This window comes from Prionailurus viverrinus, chromosome A3 (assembly GCF_022837055.1).
Source record: "Prionailurus viverrinus isolate Anna chromosome A3, UM_Priviv_1.0, whole genome shotgun sequence".
Taxonomy (NCBI): domain Eukaryota; kingdom Metazoa; phylum Chordata; class Mammalia; order Carnivora; family Felidae; genus Prionailurus; species Prionailurus viverrinus.
The window spans coordinates 63,406,683-63,428,950 of NC_062563.1; the positions used below are offsets into that span (position 1 = coordinate 63,406,683).

General features: G+C 48.5%; 1 protein-coding gene and 1 long non-coding RNA gene across 5 annotated transcripts in view; one reads left to right on the plus strand and one right to left on the minus strand.

The window, feature by feature from the left end:
• THADA (THADA armadillo repeat containing) overlaps positions 1–22,268 on the minus strand; it is a 330,132-nt gene that overhangs the window by 32,620 nt on the left and 275,244 nt on the right. For all 4 annotated transcript variants that reach the window (XM_047852046.1, XM_047852045.1, XM_047852044.1 and 1 more), the window contains exons 35-36: positions 19,923–20,076; positions 17,166–17,297 (exon numbers count right to left, since the gene is read on the minus strand). In XM_047852046.1, the coding sequence (XP_047708002.1) occupies positions 17,166–17,297; positions 19,923–20,076 (286 nt within the window). The remainder of the gene's footprint in view (positions 1–17,165; positions 17,298–19,922; positions 20,077–22,268) is intronic.
• Positions 10,045–21,205, plus strand: LOC125161855 (uncharacterized). Its single transcript, XR_007150784.1, has 3 exons — positions 10,045–10,134; positions 12,289–12,340; positions 20,626–21,205. It is a non-coding gene; the product is annotated as an uncharacterized LOC125161855 (long non-coding RNA).

Below are 22,268 nucleotides of genomic sequence, written 5' to 3' on the forward strand. Positions count from 1 at the left end.
AGGTTCGAGGCTTGAGGCGGGGCTTGAACTCATGAACCCCGAGATCATGACCTGAGTTGAAGTCAGACACCTAACCGACTGAGCCACCCAGGTGCCCCCATATCCAAGCTTTTAAATACAACATTTTATAACCTTATTTATGTTTGGTCTGCCTGACCTCATAAATTCTGAGAAAGACAGGTTAAAGTATCCTACTATGTTTGTGATATTAACAGGTTTCCCTAATATTTTTTACAGTGGTTTTTGGAGGGGATTATACTTTGATGCTATTTTACTTGATGTATAAAGGTTTGTGCTTGTGACAAGTTCTTTGTGGATCATACCCTTTTACCATTATCATCATCCAGTGTTCCCATTCCTGTATATCTTTCTACTTGTCATCTGAAATTTTAGTTTGCCTACTATTACTATTCCCAGCCCTTTCGTTTGGTTGTCATTCGCCTGCAGTCGTCTTGTTCATCCCTTTATTTTCAACCATTCCACGTCGTTTTCAGTATAACTCTTGTATCAACGTGGCGTGTGGCCAGATGTGCTCCTTTCTTCCTGAGTAAGAGAACCCTAGGTGATGTGCCCAGGCCAAAAGAATGTATTTCTTTGCATATCTTGCAGCTAAAGAGGACCATATTACTAAGTGAGAGGTCCACAGAAATGCCTTGTGGGGCCTTGGGAGGGCCCCTTCAAATGGAGAGGTCTGGAGCCCTCCTCTCCTTTCCTCCCCTTCTTCCCATCTGCAATGAGGATGAGATCGTTAATTCTTCCTGCAGCCATTTGGGACCAAGAGGTGCCCCTGACAATAGAGGCCACATGCCAAGACAGTGAAGCAGAAAAACACAGGAAGCCTGGGCCTGGGGCCTCATGACTGAGAGCCGCTGATCACCCTGGACTCCTCCTTATGGACACCATAAACTTGAGAGAGAGAAACTTCCACTGTTTTGGCTTTTCTGTTATGTGTAGACATCAGGACTCCCGAAAGATACATCAGATTTTGACCCCCTACTCCCCCATTTTGGGGAAAAACTCTATTTAAGAGTTATTGTCATTTTTCCTTTAATATTTGAGTCTCAATTTCTATTACAGTGATATTAGTTACATTAAAATTCTTAACCAACACATTTGGGCATTTATGTTTCAGGAGACTTACTTTAGGATCTTGCTGCTCTGGGTCTGGTCCCTTGACCAGGTGCATCAACATCACCTGGGAGAGTTGGTAAGAAATGTGAAATCTCGTGCCCTCCCTGAACCTACTGAATCCGAAGCTCGTGTCACAAGATCCTCAGATGACCTGTGTATACACGGGGGTGTGGAACCACTGCTTTAGGGGGCACTGGCATCCCCTCTCCTCTTCTGGGTAATGTGTAGTGATTTCCTGGGTTCCCAAAGACAGCCAAGTCCTTGGCAGGGCATTCTTGGCCCCTGAGATGGCCCTCTCTGGTTTAGCTCTTGTCCTTCCTCTGTCCCACCATCATCCACTCCTTCCGAAGGCTACTTCTACAGTTGCTTAGGTGTGTCACGGCACTCCCTGGGCACATACTCAGCCTTCTCCTAGTAGCCCACCAGTAGCTACCCCCTCTTCCTTGCACACACAAGTCCAATTTTGTTCTGGGAGGCGATGTGTGCACCTGCAGGTGATATGCCTAGCCCCTTCTGGTACCTTTGTAGCTAAGATGGCCACGTACCTAGTCCTGGCCAAGGAGACATAACAGAGATGGGCTTTGGGAGACATATTCTCTTCCTGGATGAAAGGAACCTTGGGATAAGAAAATTTTATCTTCTTCCCCCTTCTTTCCTACCTAGAATGTTGGGGAGATGGCTGAAGGTACAGCTGCAATCTTGTAACCATGAGAACAAGCATGAGGCCAAAAGCCAACATGCTGAAGATGACAAAGCAGAAAGACAGAAAGAGCCAGGCCTTTGGGAATCTGTTTCTCTATACCCCCACCTCCTTTCTCTTCTCATCTGCTCCAAACTGATGGCTTCATCTTCAACTCTCCTCGAGCTGGTATAACATGGAATTGAAGTATATTCTAGCCCATTAGCTACATTATACTATATTCCTTATTTTCAATTTATAGTAACAGCTGCATTAAGCCTTTCCTTATAAATATTCACACCCATCTCCCCAAATCTCCCTGCCCACCAAATCCACCACTCGAGAATGAGAACAGTGGGCTTTTAGTTCTCTGAGACTTGGAAATTATTGTCCCCCCTGGGTTAGAGCCAGCCAGCTCCATCTAGGCCAACCTCCCCACCCTCTCCCATCCCCAGGTGGCCAGCCCTGGTTCTCACAGGCTATGTCAGGGGGCACCTCGCCTATTGGGACTGGTATTTTTAAATTTCTGTGGTTTCTGGGGAGTGGATGTTGTAAAATGGAGTGAAAAGAAATTGAAGTTTGAAATTTGGTGAACTTTCCCCTGCCCCTTACATGTGAATAATGACTTGCTGATAGAAGCGGCCTTTTCAAAGATGAAAAACAATCTAAGATTTATGGACAAGTCTGTTAAAAAAGACCCCGCACTGCTGGTAGCCAAGGTGGGAACGTCAGGAGATTCCCAGATGCATTCTGGTTGGAGGGAGGGAAGGACAGGGAGGAGCCTGGGGGAGAAGAAGGAAAAAAGACGACGGGAGGGGTTGGAACTGGCCTGAGAAGAACTAGGGAAGGTCAGCACTTGGGAAGATTTCTTATGCCCGTTTTCTAAGCTCTATAGTAGCATGAACGTGACAACCATTTCCAGCAAACGGTGGTGAATGAAACAAATGAGACTGCTTCACTGCCATTGTTTTTACGAAGTGCCACTTGCACACACCTTCTGCGTGGATGGTGAGGGAAGATGGGGGCCAGGACAACTGTACGTATGTGGATGAATGAACCCTTTACAGCGAACTGGCAATTCTGCTTCTAAGTGTTCTGACCCCCTCACTGTGTGCTTGGGAAGCCACCAGAAAAGTATTCCTGACAGTTTCTCAGGGTCAAGTCTACATTACTTGGTCAGCATTCTGCTCCTTGTTGGACCAGTCTTTCACAGAAACTGCTGTCCCCTGGTCCCTCCTGTCCCTCCCCCAATGGCCAGGAGTGCAGGCAGGACACTCGCGGGAGCAGTCCCCACACTGTGCATCTGGACAGCCTCCTGCGTCTTGTGGGGGCAGAGCCAACATTTTTGAGTGTATATTTTACAACCGCAGCTTCAAAGTATAAAAATAGAGTGTGAAAAATAAAAACAGGACCCACAAGCAGAGCCTCAGTCGCCCTGCTGGTTAGAGAGGTTAGAGAAATAATAAAATGAGAGTAACCAAACTGAAAGCTTGAAGAGGGCTCACTTGCCTTGGCAAGGAAATTCCAGGGCCAGACCTGTGCACGCTCTCCTCAGTGCTGAAGGCAGCTCGGCTCCCACTTAAAACGTCTGTTAGCACTCCTGTCTCCCCTGGGGAGTTATGTACGAAGGAAGGTTTTCTGGCCAGACTGCCAAGCCAGGAGTCTTTCACAGGGACCGACCCAGGCAGGAGGCGCGGAAGGAAAAGCCCACAAAGGCTGTGGGTCGAGGTGCCGCCCGCTTCTGCTTCTTCAAACACACCCAAGCTGGAACTCAAAACCTGAGAACAACCCGCATCCTTTTCCAAACAAAAAATCCAATCTTCTATGTCAGGTTCCATATATTTTCCTACCTCCATGCCCCATCCCAGCCCCTCTCCACAGCAGAAATCAATTTGCTTAATGGATTAGGTTGGGGGGGGTGTCTTCCTCCTCAAAGCTCTCATTGGGAACAGATTAAGGAGGAGGGGGGCAAGAATAGGATTTTTCTTTTACTTTTGAAACAAATTAGCACACTTGCGACTTTGAGGCAGAACCACTCTGCTCCATGACTGGCTTTTATTTATTTATTATTTATTTATATTTTATTTCCTTAAAAAATATATTTATTTATTCATTTTTAATTTACATTCAGGTTGGTTAGCATATAGTACAATAATGTTTTCAGGAGCAGAACCCGGTGATTCACCCCCTACGTAAAACACCCAGTGCTCATCCCAACAAGTAGTCTATGACTGGCTTTTAAAAGAAGAGGGGAATTTCATTTTCTGGTATAATGGGACTGCATTGCTTGGGGAGCCCTTGTCAACCCATCCCAATTTAGCCTGACCCTTGAGGCCCAGTGCTGTATCGTGAGGTGCCCTGGGGTCTGCCATGAGGCTGGGGAGGGGCCTTCCACTCAAAGGTAGCTGCTCACCTCAACCCCCATGCGCACATTAAACCGTGCTTCGGGGGCAACAGGTTAGCCTGACGTAAAAATTTAACACGCCCATCCTCACTGGGATGGAGACCCAGTCCTTAAAAAGCTTACAGTGTGGGTGGGCTCATAACCAAGAAACAATATAAGAGCTAAACAGTGTGGGTCTGAGAGAGAGAGAGAGACAGAGAGAGAACAAAGGCCTGGAGGCTTTGTGGGAAAGGAGGGCCTTGGGGGCTGGGCCTTGTGGAACCAGCAACATTTATGTAGGTTGATGACACACCACAAGGCCAATATGGACAAATCCACAGAGAGGGAACTCGCAGGGTGTGTGCAGAGAGATGACCTCAGGGCTCTCTCCTCTAAGTTCCCATTCTTGGGTCTTTTCTAAGGGTGGCCCCCCCCCCCCCCATGGCCGCCTTAAAGAGATAACTTTCTCTATGGGTAATGCAATTACAAAATTGCCGTCTTGTTTTCTAATAAAGTTTTGTGTTTGTTTTTTTCCTGTTTGTTTTTGGGGTTTTTTTGCACGATGTGTGTGGTCGTAAGAAATGTAACGGGGATAAGCAATTAAATTCGTCAAGTTATTAAAAAAATTGTGACGAGAATCCTTGCTTCTTACTGCCTTTTCTTATAAAAACGGTCATGTGAGTTATTAAAAAAAATGTGGAGGGGCGCCTGGGTGGCGCAGTCGGTTAAGCGTCCGACTTCAGCCAGGTCACGATCTCGCGGTCCGTGAGTTCGAGCCCCGCGTCAGGCTCTGGGCTGATGGCTCAGAGCCTGGAGCCTGTTTCCGATTCTGTGTCTCCCTCTCTCTCTGCCCCTCACCCGTTCATGCTCTGTCTCTCTCTGTCCCAAAAATAAATAAACGTTGAAAAAAAAAAAAAATTAAAAAAAAAAAAATGTGGATGCCAATAAAGGGAAGCCTGTTGACTTTTAGGAATGACACCTGAGAGGGAAGAGTCCCAACAGTTAAGGCCAGAGGCTCTATCGTATTTATCTCTGTGTCCCCAGCTGTTAGCAAGCAGCCAGGACTTTCTAGGAACTCAGTTAATTAGTACCTGTGTGAAAAGAAGAAGATGGGAAACGGCAAGAAGTGAAGGTCCTATGTCTCCAAATCCATTCTTCCTTCCTTACATAGAAATAGACTTTGTAGCTATACACACGTCCACTTAGTTCAAAACCATCTTTGCGAGCCTCCCTCGCTGAGCCATGTGGCACATGACCGAGTCCTGGCTGATGAGGCACTGCTGGACGTGGTGTATATCAAGCCCAGGTGGGCCTTCCCTTCCCTCCTCCTCCCTGCTCGCTAGGCTGTGGCCGTGGCAGTGCGAACTGTAACTGCCGTCTGGATCATGAGCAGGACGGTGCCTACTGGAAACAGCAGAGCACCAAGCAAGAAGCGGTGGGCCCCTGGTGACCTGTGGACCTTTTATGTGAGGAGGGAGAAATAAGCCACTAACTTGTCCAAGCTACTTTTAACTTGGGTCTCTGTCACAGGTGCCAGATCTATACCCCAATCAAAACACCAGCTGCTTCATGCTTGAAATGCCGAGAAAATACTTCAGAAAGTCTGTCTCGAGATATGCCCAAGTAAGATCCTTGGTTGTACTCTACTAACTTGAGTACTTCGGCTGGAAGTAGGGGTGGGGTGAGGGGAGAGGGAAATGTGGTGGTGGGGGTGGTGGGGGGCGGGCAAGCTGCAGTCAAGGCCAGCCTTTGTCTCTGATTCTCTCTTGACGCTCTCCGCCTTTGCTCCTGTAGACCAGCTCGCAAGAAACCACCCTGGAAAACCCGGATTACCGGACTATGGGAGGATTTCCTGCTCATTTAGATGACGCGGGAGTGAACTGGCCAAAGTGTATCTCCTCCAATCCCGTTCTCCTCCTAACGCCCATGGACAGGTTCACGTCCAAACAGCTTCTGTGTCCTCTTTACAGAGAGCCACTCTGAAAGGCTTCCAGATGTACAACACACCAGCCTACACGTGCATCTAAATGTACACGCATGCTCTGTGAGTACAGGTACTCCCCGTGAAGGGCTGTCACCACCAGAGCCACCTCCCATCCTGTTCTCCCGCTTACGAGAGCTTCTGCCATGTGGATTCTTACAGTCAAAGGAGAGCTGTTGGAGCAAGGAAGCCCAGGTGATCATGCTCGGAGACTTGAGGATAGAACGTGGGGTTCTGTGGGCAGGACAAGGGCTTTACAGGCTCTGGTTACCTTTCACACCTCTTGGGATAACAGCAGGATGCTGAAGAACAAGGGGCTACTATAGTGCCCAGATAGACTTTCTTGGGCAGGTATGTTGTGACAGTCCTGGTCAGACACTCATTTGGTTTGGGGGCCTGGAGGAAGAAGGTCATCCTCTGGTCAGTCTGCAGGTGGACAGAATAGGGCTGGTACAGTGGTTGCATGCTGCTCTATGTGGATGAAAGGTGTGGAGGGAGTGCTGGGGAAGGGCTGACTCCCTGAGGAGTTGGCCTGAAGCTGGAGTGGGAGGGGGTGCGGCTGGCCACCCTGGGGGTGAATGAAGATGGGTCACCCTGACACCCTGGTCACCCTGACAGAGAAGTGACCCTAATTCCTGAAACGGGCTTAGAAGGAGGAAGGCTGTTTGCAATAGTTACAATTTTTTTTTTTAATGTTTATTTTTGACAGAGAGAGAGACAGAGCATGAGCGTGGGAGGGGCAGAGAGAGAGGGACCCACAGAATCGGAAGCAGGCTCCAGGCTCTGAGCTGTCAGCACAGAGCCCGATGTGGGGCTCGAACTCACAAACCATGAGTTCATGACCTGAGCCGAAGTTGGATGCTCAACCGACTGAGCCATCCAGGTGCCCCGACTGTTCGCAATAGTTAGAAGAGGAATCCTGCATCCTGGGTGGCCTAGCCAAGGAAAGTGAGGGGGCCCGAGGTCAGAAGGGGAAAACACAGAGACTGGAGCTGAGGCCAGAGCGGGAGAATGAGGATCACCGGGCACTGGGCTTGTCCTGACTAAGCACGTCAGTGCCAGAGAGCCTGAGCCCCAGACCGTGGGCTTATCGTCACCCTCAGGGGTCAGTCACCTTGGGCCCAGGGAGCTTGGCTTTCAGGAGCAGCAACAGTGGAGGCAAAATGATGCAAAACTGACCCTTATTTCCTCGAGAGGAGCCTGTTGTTGTCTTTCTGGGGCTTAGTCACTGGGAGGCCATGGAAACAATCCTATCACCCCGGCAACCAGGCTCAGCCAGGGCACTCAGTGGCAGTGGCAGCCTGCTGCCAGAATGAAGATGGGAGCATTAGTTCGCATCTACTTTTGCACATGGGGTGGGGGGGGACAGCTGCCAGTGACGCACTCGCTGAGACGCAGGTGAACGTCACGGCCAGGCTTCCGGGGACACGGTGATGGGGCAGGCAGTTTGGTGCACGGTAAGTGGAGCCGTACTGGGAGAAGAGAGGACCAGCTCCTGACAGCCACCCTCCTTCAACAGCGGTTTCCCTTCACCCTCTTCATGTGGTGCCAGGGGCCCGCTGGGAGTCAGAATCGAGATTCCCAGCTTGCTGGGTTTCCTCCCCTCGAACCCTACTGATGATACAGACGAACACCCAGAGACCCTGAGAGAGAGGCCCGGGAGAGAGCAAGACCGAGGAGCGCCAGGGCTCACTGCAGGGTGTGGTTTTATTGCTGGGAGATGCCTGGTTTGGTAGAACATGCTGTTCTTCCCACCCCTGTGAGGTTGGAGCTCCTCCAGGCCCTCTCTCCAAGGCAGTGTTCCCTCTCCTCTGCCCTTACCCCACAGCACCTACCTCACGCCTTGACCCCATCCCAGGAGTCCAGATTATTCTCAGGGGCACCCCTACATTTCTGTCATTTCTTTTCTTTTTTATAGGATTTTTTTTAATGTTTACTTATTTTTGAGAGAGAGACGGAGTGCGAGTGGGGGAGGGGCAGAGAGAGACGGAGACACAGAATCTGAAATGGGCTCCAGGCTCTGAGCTGTCAGCACAGGGCCCGACGTGGGGCTTGAACTCGCAAACCACGAGATCATGACCTGAACTGAAGTTGGACGCTTAGCCGACCGAGCCACCCAGGTGCCCCTCTGTCATTTCTTTTTTGTAGGGCAAGGCCTGGGGAGCAGTAGAGAGAAGTGCCATTCTGTGTCTCAGTGGGTTTGGGTTATAGACCTTTTCCCCACTAATTATGTGACCCTGGGGGCAATCATTTACCTTCCCTTGGCTTCAGTTTCCACAGCTAAAACCCTCAAGCCCTGTGATCCCCTTTAAGAAGGGGATTGGGAAATGGGGACAAATCAGCCTTGATGTAGGACCTCCTGCCCCCCCCCAACCCCTACCCCCCTGCTGCAGCCAACTCCCACTGCCTTCCCCAGGACAAGCTCTGTGTACCTGAGCTCCTGGGTCCCTAAGCCCGTTTTCCTGGGTTGATTCTAGTGTCTTCCTTTCAAAGACAACAACAGTAAATTAATTTAGAAGACTTTCAACACCCCTCCTCTGTTAACTCCTAGGTTCCAAACCTAGAGGGCTGGGCCTAGAGCCCCCTGTCTGTCTCAGAGGAAGTGCCGAACGCGAGGCCTTTGTCACTATGGAACCTGAGCTCCAACGCTGCCTGGATACTTCTCTTGCACGGGACCCTGGGTCCATTGCTTCAACTCTCTGACCTTCAGGTGATTCATATTTAAAACGGAGCCAAAAGTAAAATATCTCACAGTGGCTGGGAGAATTAAAAGAAGGAAGAGTGCCTGGTGGGTGATGTTCTGTGTCTCCCTACCCCTGCCACTGGCCTACTCAGAGTGGGGAAGAGACTACCACAAGAGGCCCCAGGAGGAAGGCGCCCCCATTCTCAGAGCTACTGCCCCCAACTCAAGGCCTTCCAGATGGATCCATTTGGCACTGGCCCCAGTCCCCTGACCAGGGCCTGAGGATCTACTGGAACTCTCCCCTGGCTGGTCACCTCCCAGTGCCAGGCCCATGGGCCGCTATGGGTGAAACTCTTGCTCAAGGAATTCCATCTGGTGTGAGGCAGAATGAAACGATGAGAGAGAGGTACAGCTAGTACCTGGCTCTGCCACAGTGGCCTTGCCTCAGCATGTGCTCAGTTCCTTGTTGAGTTAACGTCTCTGGGAAGACAGGGGGCCTACCTCAGGACACCACCTCAGGAAAACTTCACGAACAAAGAGAATCCAAAGAGCTCTGCGTCCCTTGCCTTAGGCTGACTCTGAAAACACTCATCTCTTTACTGCGTTTAGCTGTTGCAGTTGACACATTCCTCCACTCGTTCATCCAACTGATCGTCCAGCAGTTTTTGTGGAGCGTCTACTATGCGCCAGGTGCTGGGAATACAGCAGCCAGCAGAAGAGACAAAAATCTTACCCTCTTGGAACTTTCATTCTGGTGGAGGGAGACATAGAACAAAGTAAAGAAACAGTAAAAGAAGACAGTGAAAGGACTAGGTGGAGAATTAAATCATCAGGGTGAAGTCACAGCAAATGATTAGGTGGCTGCTCTAAACTGGGTGGTCGAGGCAGACTCTGTGGAGGTGACACGGAAGCAGAGATAGCAGAGACTGAAACAAGGAGGTTAGCTGTGTGGAACCAGGAAAGACCCGGTTCTTCCTCAAGCAGAGGAAGTGGCTAGTGCCAAGAGCCTGAGGCTGGAAGGAGCCCGGTGAGTTAAAGAACCCTGAGGAAGGCTGGAGTGGCTGGAGTAGAGAAAGAGAGGGAGAGAGCATAGTTGGAGATGAGGCTGCAGAGAGGCAGGGGTGAGTTCGGGTACGGCTTTCTATGGTACTTTAGGAATTGGCTTTTATTCTGAGAGAGAAGGAAAGCCAAGGGACAGCTCACAGCAGGACAGCACCATCATCTGACTTACTTCCTAAGAAGAGCCCATTAACAGCCTCGCGGACAAGGGACTGCAGGTAGGTAGGAGCAAAGGCAGGAAGACCAGGCTGGAGGTTTCTGTAGAAGCCCAGGAGAGAGGTGATGGTGGCTTGGACCAGCAAATGAAACAAGCCTGGGGGGCAGGCACTTTGTAACTATTTCTTTTTTTTTTTTTTTTTTTTTTAATTTTTTTTTTTTTCAACGTTTATTTATTTTTGGGACAGAGAGAGACAGAGCATGAACGGGGGAGGGGCAGAGAGAGAGGGAGACACAGAATCGGAAACAGGCTCCAGGCTCTGAGCCATCAGCCCAGAGCCCGACGCGGGGCTCAAACTCACGGACCGTGAGATCGTGACCTGGCTGAAGTCGGACGCTTAACCGACTGCGCCACCCAGGCGCCCCGTAACTATTTCTTGAATGAATATGCCTGATGTCACCATTTTTTGCTTCATACTTAAACAGTAAGAGAAAAAAGCTGCGGACCATCTAGGCAGGCATGAAAGGGGGATTGAGAAAACAATTCAGAATTTAAAAACCAGGCAAAAAGAAATGACAGAGGCAGGTCAGGCCTGGAGACACGTGTGAAGGTTCATTCTGGTGCAGTGGTTATCTGATTTGGGTCATTCTTCTCTAGAAGAATGTACTTGGTATAGACAAATCAGGTTACACTCAGGGAGCAGAAAGCCCTCTAATTCTGAGCCTGGGGCCGGCTCTGGCACCCCAGCACAGAAGAGACACTGTGGACAGTGTACGTGAGCAACTTAGGGAAGAAGCTACAGGGAGGCAGAGGGAGGAGGTAGGCCATACTGTGAGGGCTCTTCTCCCAGGACCACCAGGGAACTGAAAACAGCAGGGGGCCTCCTCCTACACCCCCCCCCCCCCCCCCCCGGGCTCATAGCTGGGTGAGCAGGAGGCCTTGGTGGACAGTCCTAGAGGTTCCGGGGGTGGAGCTGCCCATGACTCAGGCCCACAGCCCTGGGGCTTTGCTGACCGGGTGTCACTGCGGGGCCGCTGTGTAATGTCACAGTGACCTGGCCTCCCAACGTGCTTGCTCAAGGGTTGGATCCTATGAGATGTGTTGGTGCTGTCATGCTGTCGGGCTCTGTGTGGGTGGCAACTGTGCACGTACGCACATGTGTGAGGGGGTGGGGCATGGGTGTTGGGGGAGAAACACAGTTTTGGGGAAATTGGGCAGGCATCGGGTCTTTTCTTCTTCACCTTGCCCTAGTCTAGCTGACTGTTCCAATTTTGCCCACAAAGCCACCTGCCTACGGCCCCCTCCTCCAACCTCTAGGTCTCAATTTTTCTACCTTCTGCTCCTGTTCTGCCCTTTTGCCTCCCTGCTAAGCTCCTTTGTTATTCTGGAGTCTCCAGGGGTCCTCAGGCCAAGCCCGGACTTCCTGCCATGTCTCCTGGGTAACTGGGGGCTGCGGTCCCTGCAGCCCCGGGCTGGTTCCCTGGCCCCAGTCAGGAGACCCAGACCTGAGAGGTAGGAGTGAGGAAGAACTGAGCACTACAAGGGCTGCAAACTGTTAGCCTGCAAGACCCAGACAGTGGTCACTCAGGACAGCTGTTCCAGTTGTCGCTGGAGCGGATTCCCGCCCAGAGTGTCGGGCTGCCTGTTCTGGAGCACTTGCTTAGCTCGGAGGGCGCTCCAGTCTCCTTAGGAACTGGGGACTGACCAGTTACTGACTGTTAGGTGGCCTACTGTGGTCAAAGAGAAGTCCATCAATACAAACTGAGCACCCACAGTGTACCTAATAGGAGACAGTCTAACTCATGGGCAAGTTAGGAAGATAAAGCTTAAAAAAAAAAAAAAAAGCACACGAAAGAGAAAGTGATTGGAGAGCAGACAAATGAATGGCAATGTGGGGTGATTCAGTAACCAAATAGAGCAGGGGTTCGGAGAAGGGGAGATCCTGGGAAGCTGGGGTGTTATAGGTGGGACTGAATGCGTCACCGCAGAAGATTTCTATTTGGCAGGAGGAGCAGAAGTTTTACATGATTTTTGTGGGTAAGAGACCTGGTGGGAGAGCGGGATCAGAATTACTCAGGGCACCAAGACTCCAAGGAGAAGAACTACCAGTTAGCTGTGCTTGAGCGGGTGGCTTGCTTCTCTCTCCCTTCCTTTCTCCCTCCCTGTGTGTGCATGCCTGTTTGTCTTTCTTAAAAGTCCTTTCCATTTTTTACAGGAGAAGTTTCTCCCAAGAAGTCATCCTTCTTGAACCTAAACACTGACGACAGGTATGAGGTCTGGAGCCCTTTCAATTCCTCCCCTGCTGCTTTTACCCAGAACTCTGCCTAACTGGAGAATCACACACATTTAGTGAGTTAAATGTAAATACTGTCCAGGTTGGTCCCTCACCCCTACCCAGTGGAAGCCCTTGTTCGAATGGAATCCAACATGATATGCTGATGTGCACAGAACGGATGGGAGTGAGCTGCTCAGGTGAGAGTAGGGGGCCCAGGAAAGCACGAGCCACAGAGCTGATGGGTGATTCCTACTCTGAAAACTACAGCTCTTTCCACAGCCACTCAAGGCTGGAAGTGAGGTCAGTGCAGGGAAAGAAGGTGGAGCCTCACCTGGAGCCCTGCCCATACCCTTTCTTGTCCTGGTTGCAAATTTCAATCCCCTACTGCTCAGTCCTAGAAACACCATCTCTGCTGTCCCTCTCGGGGTGCTCTGTGGTTGATCTAGAGTAGGGAGGTGGAGAGGGTCGTGCTGCTGGGGCTTCCTGAGGTAGAGCTGGTGAAGCTGAGAGAGCCCCCGGGGTGCTCGGAGAGTTGATGGGCTGTGAGTCTCACCTTCCAGGTGGCCGTGTGGGATGAAGCACGTACAGGAGGTCAGCAGGCATAAATGTGAACAACACACACACACCTTCCCGAGGACTATTTAGGCACGAGGTTATTTTCTCCAGGCGTCTCAGAATCATCAACTAATGGTTCCACAAATCTACACCTGAAGCCAGACGTGTGCAAAGCGACATGCTAGGGATGCAGTGTGAAACCACTGATTTAATGCTTGCGTCTTCTTCTGTATTTTCCAGCCCCTGCCCTGCTAAGGAGTGCCAGGGTTCCCAGGATAACTATGCAGTGTGCTGCACAGGGCAGGACAGAGCCAGACAGTTCGTTCTGTTCCTATAGCAGATAAAGGCCCCCTTTTGCCCTCGCAATTTCTGTCATCCCTCTCCCCAGCGCCTAAAGAATATTCTGTCCTGGATCACAGTGCCTTGTGGCCTCTATGGGCCCTTCCCAATTCCTGGTAGTTTCATTTCCTGGAAGGCTGCAGCTCAGAGCCAGAGGCTCACAGGTTTGAGGCCTAGAAGTCCTTTCTGCTTTCCCTTCTCTCCCACCTCCCACTAGCACCAGCAGCAGTCTGCTGCTACCTGCCATATTCTCCTATCCAGTCCCCAGGGACAGCGGCTCGTGAGGACCCTCGCCACCCACTCCCAGCTGGTCTCCCTGCCAGGGGTCTCCCTCCCTCACCCCAGCCAGAGCCATCTCGCATACCGCTGCCGGAAACAGCTCCTCAGATACACGCTGCTGACAGCGCTGCTCCCGTTTAAAGCCCTTTCCAGCCTCCCGTCACTGACAGAAGGAGGTCCTTAACTTGGTGTTCACAGTCACCCCAACCGTGCATGCCCTGTCTTCCCGCTTCATCCCTCACTCCAATCCCCTGGCCACACGAGGCCACTCTGCTCCCCAGTCAGCTCCCAAGGTCCCCCTGACTCCAAGTTCTGGCTCTGGCTTTTTCTTTGTTGAAATGCTCCCAGCTGTGTCCCATTTATCCTGTCTTTTGGGCCAGCCCCACTCTCAGGGACCTGAGACCGCACAATCCCTAGACCGCACAATCAATATGCACCTTGCATGTCCCTGTGCCCCTGGCATGCTACTACACAGTGTATTCGCAAAGTTCTCTGTCCACATCCAGCCCTCATTGTAGGATGGGATCTGAGGCAGGGAGTCCTTGTGTTTTATTTTATTCTTAAGAGGAAAAGTGAGAATTCTTATTATTTTTAACAATATTTAGCTTCCTCATCGAAGACATTAAATACTACCATGATTTAGTAATAACATTGTACTGTGGCATTCATTAAACCATTGACTTGGGGACAAGATGAATGACATGTATTTGCAAGCTATTCACGATTCAGGAGTGACAATTAACTTTGAACACCACAGAGCAAACCATCAGTGGTGTATTCTACAAAATCCCTGCTGCTGAAGGAATGTGAAAGGTTTCCATCAGCTGCCTGATATCCTTGAGAGATGTCAAAACAAGACAATACCGTTCTCACGAATCAGCTGGCTGAACTTCCGACTTAAGCGAAAAATCAGGGTGATCCTCAGGCTTTGGCTACTTTTCAGTCCCAAGCAGAAATAGATGTATATTTTTTGCTAGAGAAAATCAAAGTTGTATTATGGAGGTTCTACGCATTGCTACCAGGCTGAATAAAGACTACATGGGGAAGTGCTGAGAGCAAATGTCCCCACATGGTGACATTATACGTTGCTGGGACCTTTGAAGAATCTGGCTTGGGTCTGATTTTCTGGAAGCAAAAATTCACTAAAAATGAGTAAAAAAGGGAAGGGGTGGGCAGGATGTTTTTATATAATTCAGGGGAAAGGAGTCACAGCGGGGGAGTCATGACACAGTGGACTGCTGATAAGCCAGTCGGATGGTCTAGCGATATATGCTGTGTTGGTGTTTTCAAGTTGTGGAATTGGATTTTTAAAAGACATTTTTATTTTGAAATAATTTCAAACATACAGAAAAGATGCAGGTATGGCAACTCCACATCCGTGTCAACTATTTATACGCACACACAGTTTTTTTTCTGAACCATTTGAGAGTACTAGCAGGCACTGTGTTCTTTTACCCCTAAACATTTCAGTTGTATATTTCCTAAGAACAAAAATATTCTCTTACAAAACCACAGTATGGTTGTCAAATTCAGGAAATTTAACATTGATCTTAATCTACAGACAGTATTTCAACATTATCAGTTGTTCTAGAAACTTCCTGTACTGCTTTTCACCCCTCTAGTACCGGATCTGGTCCAGGGTAACATACTACATTTATTTATTTATTTTTATTATTTTTTTAAAGTGTTTTTTTAATTTATTTTTGAGAGAGAGAGAGAGAGAGAGAGAGAGAGAGAGAGAGAGAGAGAGAATGAGGGGGGGAGGGGCAGAGAGAGAGGAAGACACAGAATCCAAAGAAGGCTCCAGGCTCTGAGCTGTCAGCACAGAGCCTGATGTGGGGCTTGAACTTGTGAACCACGATATCATGACCTGAGCCAAAGTCAGATGCTTAACCAACTGAGCCACCCAGGCGCCCCATGGTAATATACTACATTTAACTGTTACAGATTGCTTGTCTTTTTCACACCTCAGATCCTCTTTTCATAGGTCACGGTGAGGAATACAAAAATAGACAGGTAGTCTTTTACATTTATTATTCTCTCAGAGGCTTTTATAAATGGATTTTTCCATGTGAAAGGCACTCAATATATAATTACTAATTTGTATTTCTTGAGGAAAACTTCAAACTAGAAGGGGGGGACATGGTAATACTCTTTTACTATAGGTGAACTTGAAGAAATTCTGAAAGAAATAAAAGTAGTCGGGCAATAACTATAAAGATGAGGAGGGACTAAGTCCACTAATGAATTTCAATATGCAATAACCTATCCTGTTTTTGGTGGAGAGGGTCTTAGAGAAATCTAGTGAGTGTTATATTCCACCAAATATTTACAAAGCAATTCCTGGGTGCTCTGTGTGTCCTTCTAAGGAAAACACACAACTGGAAAGTGGAATGAATCACTAATGGCAGAATTACATATGCAAGAACTCTGACGGGGTGGGAAGCGGGTGGGGAGACGGCCGCTTGCGCATCACTACCGCACACCAAACTGCGACGTCTTCCCACTGAGAGGCGAAGCCGGTCCTGACCAAACCTGCTCTGGAGCAGCACCACCAAGAGATGATTAAAAAGTCAGCTTCTCGGGGCGCCTGGGTGGCGCAGTCGGTTAAGCGTCCGACTTCGGCCAGGTCACGATCTCGCGGTCCGTGAGTTCGAGCCCCACATCGGGCTCTGGGCTGATGGCTCAGAGCCTGGAGCCTGTTTCTGATTCTTGTGTCTCCCTCTCTCTCTGCCCCTCTCCCATTCATGCTCTGTCTCTCTCTGTCCCAAAAATAAATAAACGTTGAAAAAAAAAAAAAAAAAAAAAAAAAAAAAGTCAGCTTCTCCCATATATGCCATTACAACACAGGACTCTGGTAGGAGGATGTTCACATACTCCAAGGGAAGCTTCCAAGATCGTCAGCCACTGGGACGAGGAACCCTGAGTTGGTCACAAACCCTGAATTGGTCACAGACCCTGCATGGCTATTCCCCCTCCCATTCTGCTGTCTATTGAGGTAAACTTCTTTGCTCAGCCTATGACCTCTTGCCTCCAAATGGTGTTCTTGCTTCTCCTTGGGATGGCTGACCCAGAGATCTTTCCTGACACCCCAAGTGCAGGGAGCCCAAGTCCACCAGAGCGGTCACCCTCCCAGAGGGCCACTCGTCCAGAGGTGTGACCTTGCTTCTGCTCCAAGTTAGCTTGACTCACACTCAGCTGTTTCTGCCACATGTAAAAACTCACAGAAGCACAAAATGATGGATCTACAATTCCTGGGTTATGCAACCACACAGATAATCAAGACTTGGCCTTATTTAAAAAGGATGACCACGTAACTAGCAAAAGGCACTGTTTATTAGATTTCTATCTTCGAAGACAATTTTTGTCTATGATGTCCTAGAGCAGGGGTCAGCAAACTACGGCTAACAGATCAAATCTGGGCAGCCACCTATTTTTGTAAATAAGGTTTTATTGGAACACAGTCACACCCCATGTTTACCTATTGTTTAGGGCTGCTTTCCCACTAGAACAGCAAAGTCGAGACAGAAACCAAATGGCCAATGAAGCCTAAAATATTCACTCTCTGGCTATTTATAGAAAAAGTGTGCCAACTTCTGTCTAAGAGCAATAAGGCACTGCAAAAAAGGGTAAGAACGAGGTACCTGTTGACTGGCAGGTGTTTTCTTGTGACATGGCGGTTGCCACAGTCTCCGTGGCAGCATCTCTGACGGCCTGCTCCTCACTCTGCAGGAGGGTGAGGACACATCTCCAGAGAGCAAGTGTATCCTGCAGTTCTAAGAAGACCAAAAGGAATTCAAATGACTTAGGGTTCAATTTACAAGCAGGTACCAATACTGCTTCAAATCTAGGGTGGAAGAGGGCAGTATTTAATGAGCAACAGCCATTCCTTTCTTCCTGGATACTGCAAGAACGGAAGACTTGGCAGTCAGATAAACACTGGAAGAGAGAGGGCCCTAAGGGGAAAGGTTTGGAAAGGTCTGTTTTTTGAGGGGAAGGCTTCTGGAGGCAACCAGCCCCAGGCAAGGCTCCCCACAAGGTACGGCCCGGCTGACTAAGGCCCCGGGCCCAGCTGTCCACAATGACTCACGATTCTCAGGAATGAAACTTTATGCATAAAGAGTGCTTTAGGGAAACTAGCCCAGTGTTGATTTGAGTGACTGCTTGAGCTTATAAATTCTGAAAGCAAAGTTTCAATCAAGATTATACTTTGGGAGCAAGAACTTTTGAAAAGGGCAGAGAACCATGCACGATAAAGATAAGACGCCAGCCTGTGCCACCTCTATGTGGAGCCCACTATCTGACCACCACTGTCCCTGGGCAGGAACTCTGGCTGGTCCCCATGCTAGGTGCTGCTGCGGACAATGGGGTAGGGAAAGACAGTATATGCCCCTGAGCCCCTGGGTAGCTCAGTTGGTTGAACATCTGACTTCAGGTCATGATCTCACAGCTTGTGAGTTTGAGCCCCACGTCGGGCTCTGTGCTGACAGCTCGGAGCCTGGAGCCTGCTTCTGATTCTGTGTCTCCCTCTCTCTCTGCCTGTCCCCCACTCACATTCTGTCTCTCTCTCCCTCAAAAATAAATAAAAATGAAAAAATTTAAAAAGAAATCACAGATGGAAATGTATGGCTGTGCCTCACAGCAGGGAAAGATCACAGTGGACTGGTGTGCCCCAGGCAGCTTTGATGAGGGAGGTGAGAGGTGGACAGGGCCTCACAGAAAGGATAAATGGTGTATAGGGGGTGGGCCCAGGCTTGGGCAGAGTCACAATGGGAGGGCCACAGGAGACCATACTCATCATCCCTAGCCTTTCAATGGGGGCCTATCCTGTTGAACTCTCCTTAGGTCTAAGGACCTCATCTGCCCACGGAGAACTTGATATTAGAGTCACTAGTGCTTTAGTCAAACCAAGAACACCAACGTTCCCTCTGGGGTTTTGTTCTCTCTTTTCTGTTATAAATCTGGCTTTAAATTTTACACAGTCTTTCAGAATCTATGCACTCTAATTGTTCTCTCAGGTTTAATATTTTCCTTTCTTAATATTTTCCTCTTTAACATGGTCATTTATACTCTCAGAGATCTTCAATCTTCCCCTTTTAGTCCATTTTGATTTTTCTTTTTCCTTAAATGACTTTGTTCTGTCCTTGATTTGTCCCCATGCACTTTTATGTCCTTTGTCTTTCAGTTCTGTACCTATTTTTCATGCTCTTACAGGCCCTCAGCCACCACTGACCTCCTTCCTTACTGCCTATAATGCTATAACCAGCTCCAGGAACTGATTATGAACCAATGGCTCTTAACCAGTACTCAATTTCGCTCAGAATTCCAAGTTATTTCACACACATTTTGCCTCATCCGAGCTAGGGTTACAGTGGCCAAAGTTACCCAGAAAATGCTACAATTGCTATCCCCACTGGAGAGGCTTCACCAAAGTTTTTGGTAAAGCTTTGCTCTTATTCCTCTGGGTCTGATGATTAAATCCCAATCACTGAAGGCCCCTTCCAGCTTTCCTTTGGGTGTAAGAAAAATGTGTGGAAGTCACTTAGAGGAAAGAATTAAAAAGATATCAAAGACAACTTTGTTTCCCAGAGATATCCAGACACATGAGACATTTCAATGGTCTGAACTGTGCTAACACTGAAAATTTGAGTCTCACCGTCTGAAAGAACAATTCTTTCCTTGAGTCTGTAAATCCTTTCTCCACAACTCCGCTGAGAGCTCTCTGCATGCAGGGACCATGGCTTATTCTTATTCTTTGAATCTGCTTTTCACATTAACCTCAACACCAAGTCCTATTGATTTGCTTCCCAAACACTTTTTGAGCCTGTCCTTTCTTCTTCTTTAATGCCCCGGCTTCACCCTGACCCATTCCTTTCTCACCAAGATCATTGCATCAGGCTTCCTGGAAGAGGTGACGGTTAGGGTGAGTCTTGAAAGACAAACAGAAGTCATTCAAGCAGCAGTCTGTTTGAAGAACTGTTCCCTACCGATGATGCACGGAGCCTATGTTTGGGAGTGGTGGCCGATGAGCAGGGAGGGCTGGGCAGGGCACCAAGCCATGTGAAAGGGCGTTTAGATTTTATGCTGAAGGCAATGGGAACCCACTCAAAGGCTTTAAGCGGTGGAGTGAAACGATCAGATCTGTATTTCAGAAAGACCACAGAGGCTTTTGGAAGCATTAAGGAGAATGGCTTTGAGGGCAAGATTGAAAGAGGCTGTTGGGGAAAAATGAGGAATTGGCAAGGGTTGGTAGGGGCAGGGGCGGGGGTGGCATTTGAAAGAGACGAAGGTACGGTGCACATGGGTCAATTTTCACCTTCCCTTCTTCTTAACCCTGGAGTATCTATTCACACTTTTAGCACATTTGGCACAATGGACCTCCCTGTGCCCAGGACACTTACTGAGAACGGGATCCGGGCTGGTGAGCAAGAACGGTGTGGTGCTGGTGAGGGCTTTGGCAGCGGCCAGCCTGGACTCTGTGGGAAGGTGTTCTCCACAGGATGCGGCGACCAACCGAACCCACTGCTTCAGTGTGGGGACCATGGAGTCCCTGGTCTGAAAGCACAAAGCATATGGCAGTTCAGCAGATGTGGTCAGGGGCTGACATGGTGTTAGGGACGAGCTACACACACCCCATTGGATCTGCAAATTAGCTCTTACTGCAGGGGGAAAATGGTTTTTTAGTTGCTAGTAAAAACTAGCAACTAGCAACTAGCAACTAGCAACTAGGAAGAAATAAACAAGCCCAGGGGAGAAAATCTGACTGTCTTTCAGTAATACTGAGTCAGTAGAACTAGCGAACAAGTTTCTGGAGTCCTTCTGATGCAAATCAGGGTATCAGAACATCAGTGTATTTGACAGCTTCAGTAAAGACAAGCCTTTTGTGGAAAGACTGTGGCAGCAAGTAATACTGTTGTCCCCAGGAATGAGATGCTCCTGTCTTTAGTAACAGAACCTCAGATTTTTGGCTGGGCATGTGGGTACCCAGCTGAAGACTACATTTCCCAGACGCCCCTGCACTTGGGAGTAATATGTGATTAAGTTCTGACTAACAGTACACTTTTAGTCATGCCTTAGGAAACAGCTATGACCTTCCCTTCCTAGGTTTCTGTTTCCTGCTAGCTGAATAAGGACAAGATAGTGGAAGTTGAAGCAACCGTCTGGGACCATGAGATGGAAGTCATGTTGAGAACAGCAGAAAAAGGAACAAGGGCCTGGCGGCCCAATGCAGTCCAGCCACCATAACTGCTTTGACTGCTGTGATCTAGTTTAAGCCATGGTATTTGTGAGTTTCTGCTGCAACACTTACAGCAGCTTCCTAACTAACACTGTTGTTTAACAAAGCTCTATTTTTTTTTAAATACTAATAGCTTTCTTTATTGAGATACAATTCACCATATAATTTACCCATTTAAAGTATATAATTGAGTTTTTAGTATATTCACTGGTTTATACAACCCATTTGCCACAGTAAATTTCAGAACATCACCAAAAAGAGAAATCCCACACCATCCTCCATCCTGTCAGCTCCCCCAATGACCCAGCCCTAAACCACTAATCTACTTTCTGTCTCTATGGATTTGCTTATTCTGGACATTCCATATAAACTGACCAATACAATGCACGATCTTTTGTGACTGGCTTCTTTCATTTAGCATGTTTTCAAGGTTCATCCATGCTACAGATGTATCAGCACTTCATTACTTTTTATGACTGAATAATATTCCATTGAATGGACATACCACATTTTGTGTACCCATTCATCAGTTGATGGACATTTGGATTATTTCTATCTTTTAAACCCTGGTTTTCTATTTATTCTACAAAGGGGATTATTGTTCCAAATGTACTTTATTTCCCCTATCAATTTAAATGTTCAAAATAACCATCTATGGGGCTCTGTGGAACTGAACCAATGAGCAACTTAGACCTTGAGGAACAGGCCGGCTCCCAATGTACAAAGAAACTCAGGTCTTCCTGGGAACTTCTTTTATGTGTTTCTCTATGGTTTTGTTAATTTTTCTCTCCCTGGAAAACTCCCAATTTTCATCAAATATAGTTTCATTCAAGTACCACGCAGTGCCTTTAAGATGCACATGACAACTGGTTAAAAGCAGCTGTAGATGAGAACACTGTCTTCTGGCAGATGTGACAGGCTGCCCTGTGACTACTTTCTTAGAACTTGTTTTTTATTCCCCTCGGGGATGTAGCTTTGTTTTTTTCCAGTAAATCCTCTCCCTTCCTACAAACCTCTCCCCCTCAAGCCCCCAACACACACCACTGACTTTTTTTGGCTCTTTTCTCTTAGTGACCAGCCAGCTTTAGCCTCCTGGCACACTTAGCTCTCACCCTCTGTTCCTTCTGAACTCAGTGACCTCCTCTGTGAAGTCTTCTCTTTGGCATCCCTACACTCCCTTCCTCCTCTGAAATCCTCCAGCCTCCTCTCTAACAGGGCATTTAATATCACAATCTAACCCTCCTTCTCACTCATGCCACTGTCCCTCCATCCTTGTTCATCTTCTGATCTCCAAGTACCTCTGGCAGTGCTCCTGTAAGGGACTGGAACCTGTGAAACTGTGCTGCCACTATCACGGTGTGGTCACGTGTAACCAGGAGCTTCAGGTACTTTTACTACAGTATCTACCGCCTTCTACTTATAATAATTCTCTGATGGAGGGGCGCCCTGGGTGGCTCAGTCAGTTAAGCATCTGACTCTTGATTTCAGCTCAGGTCATGATCTCACGGGT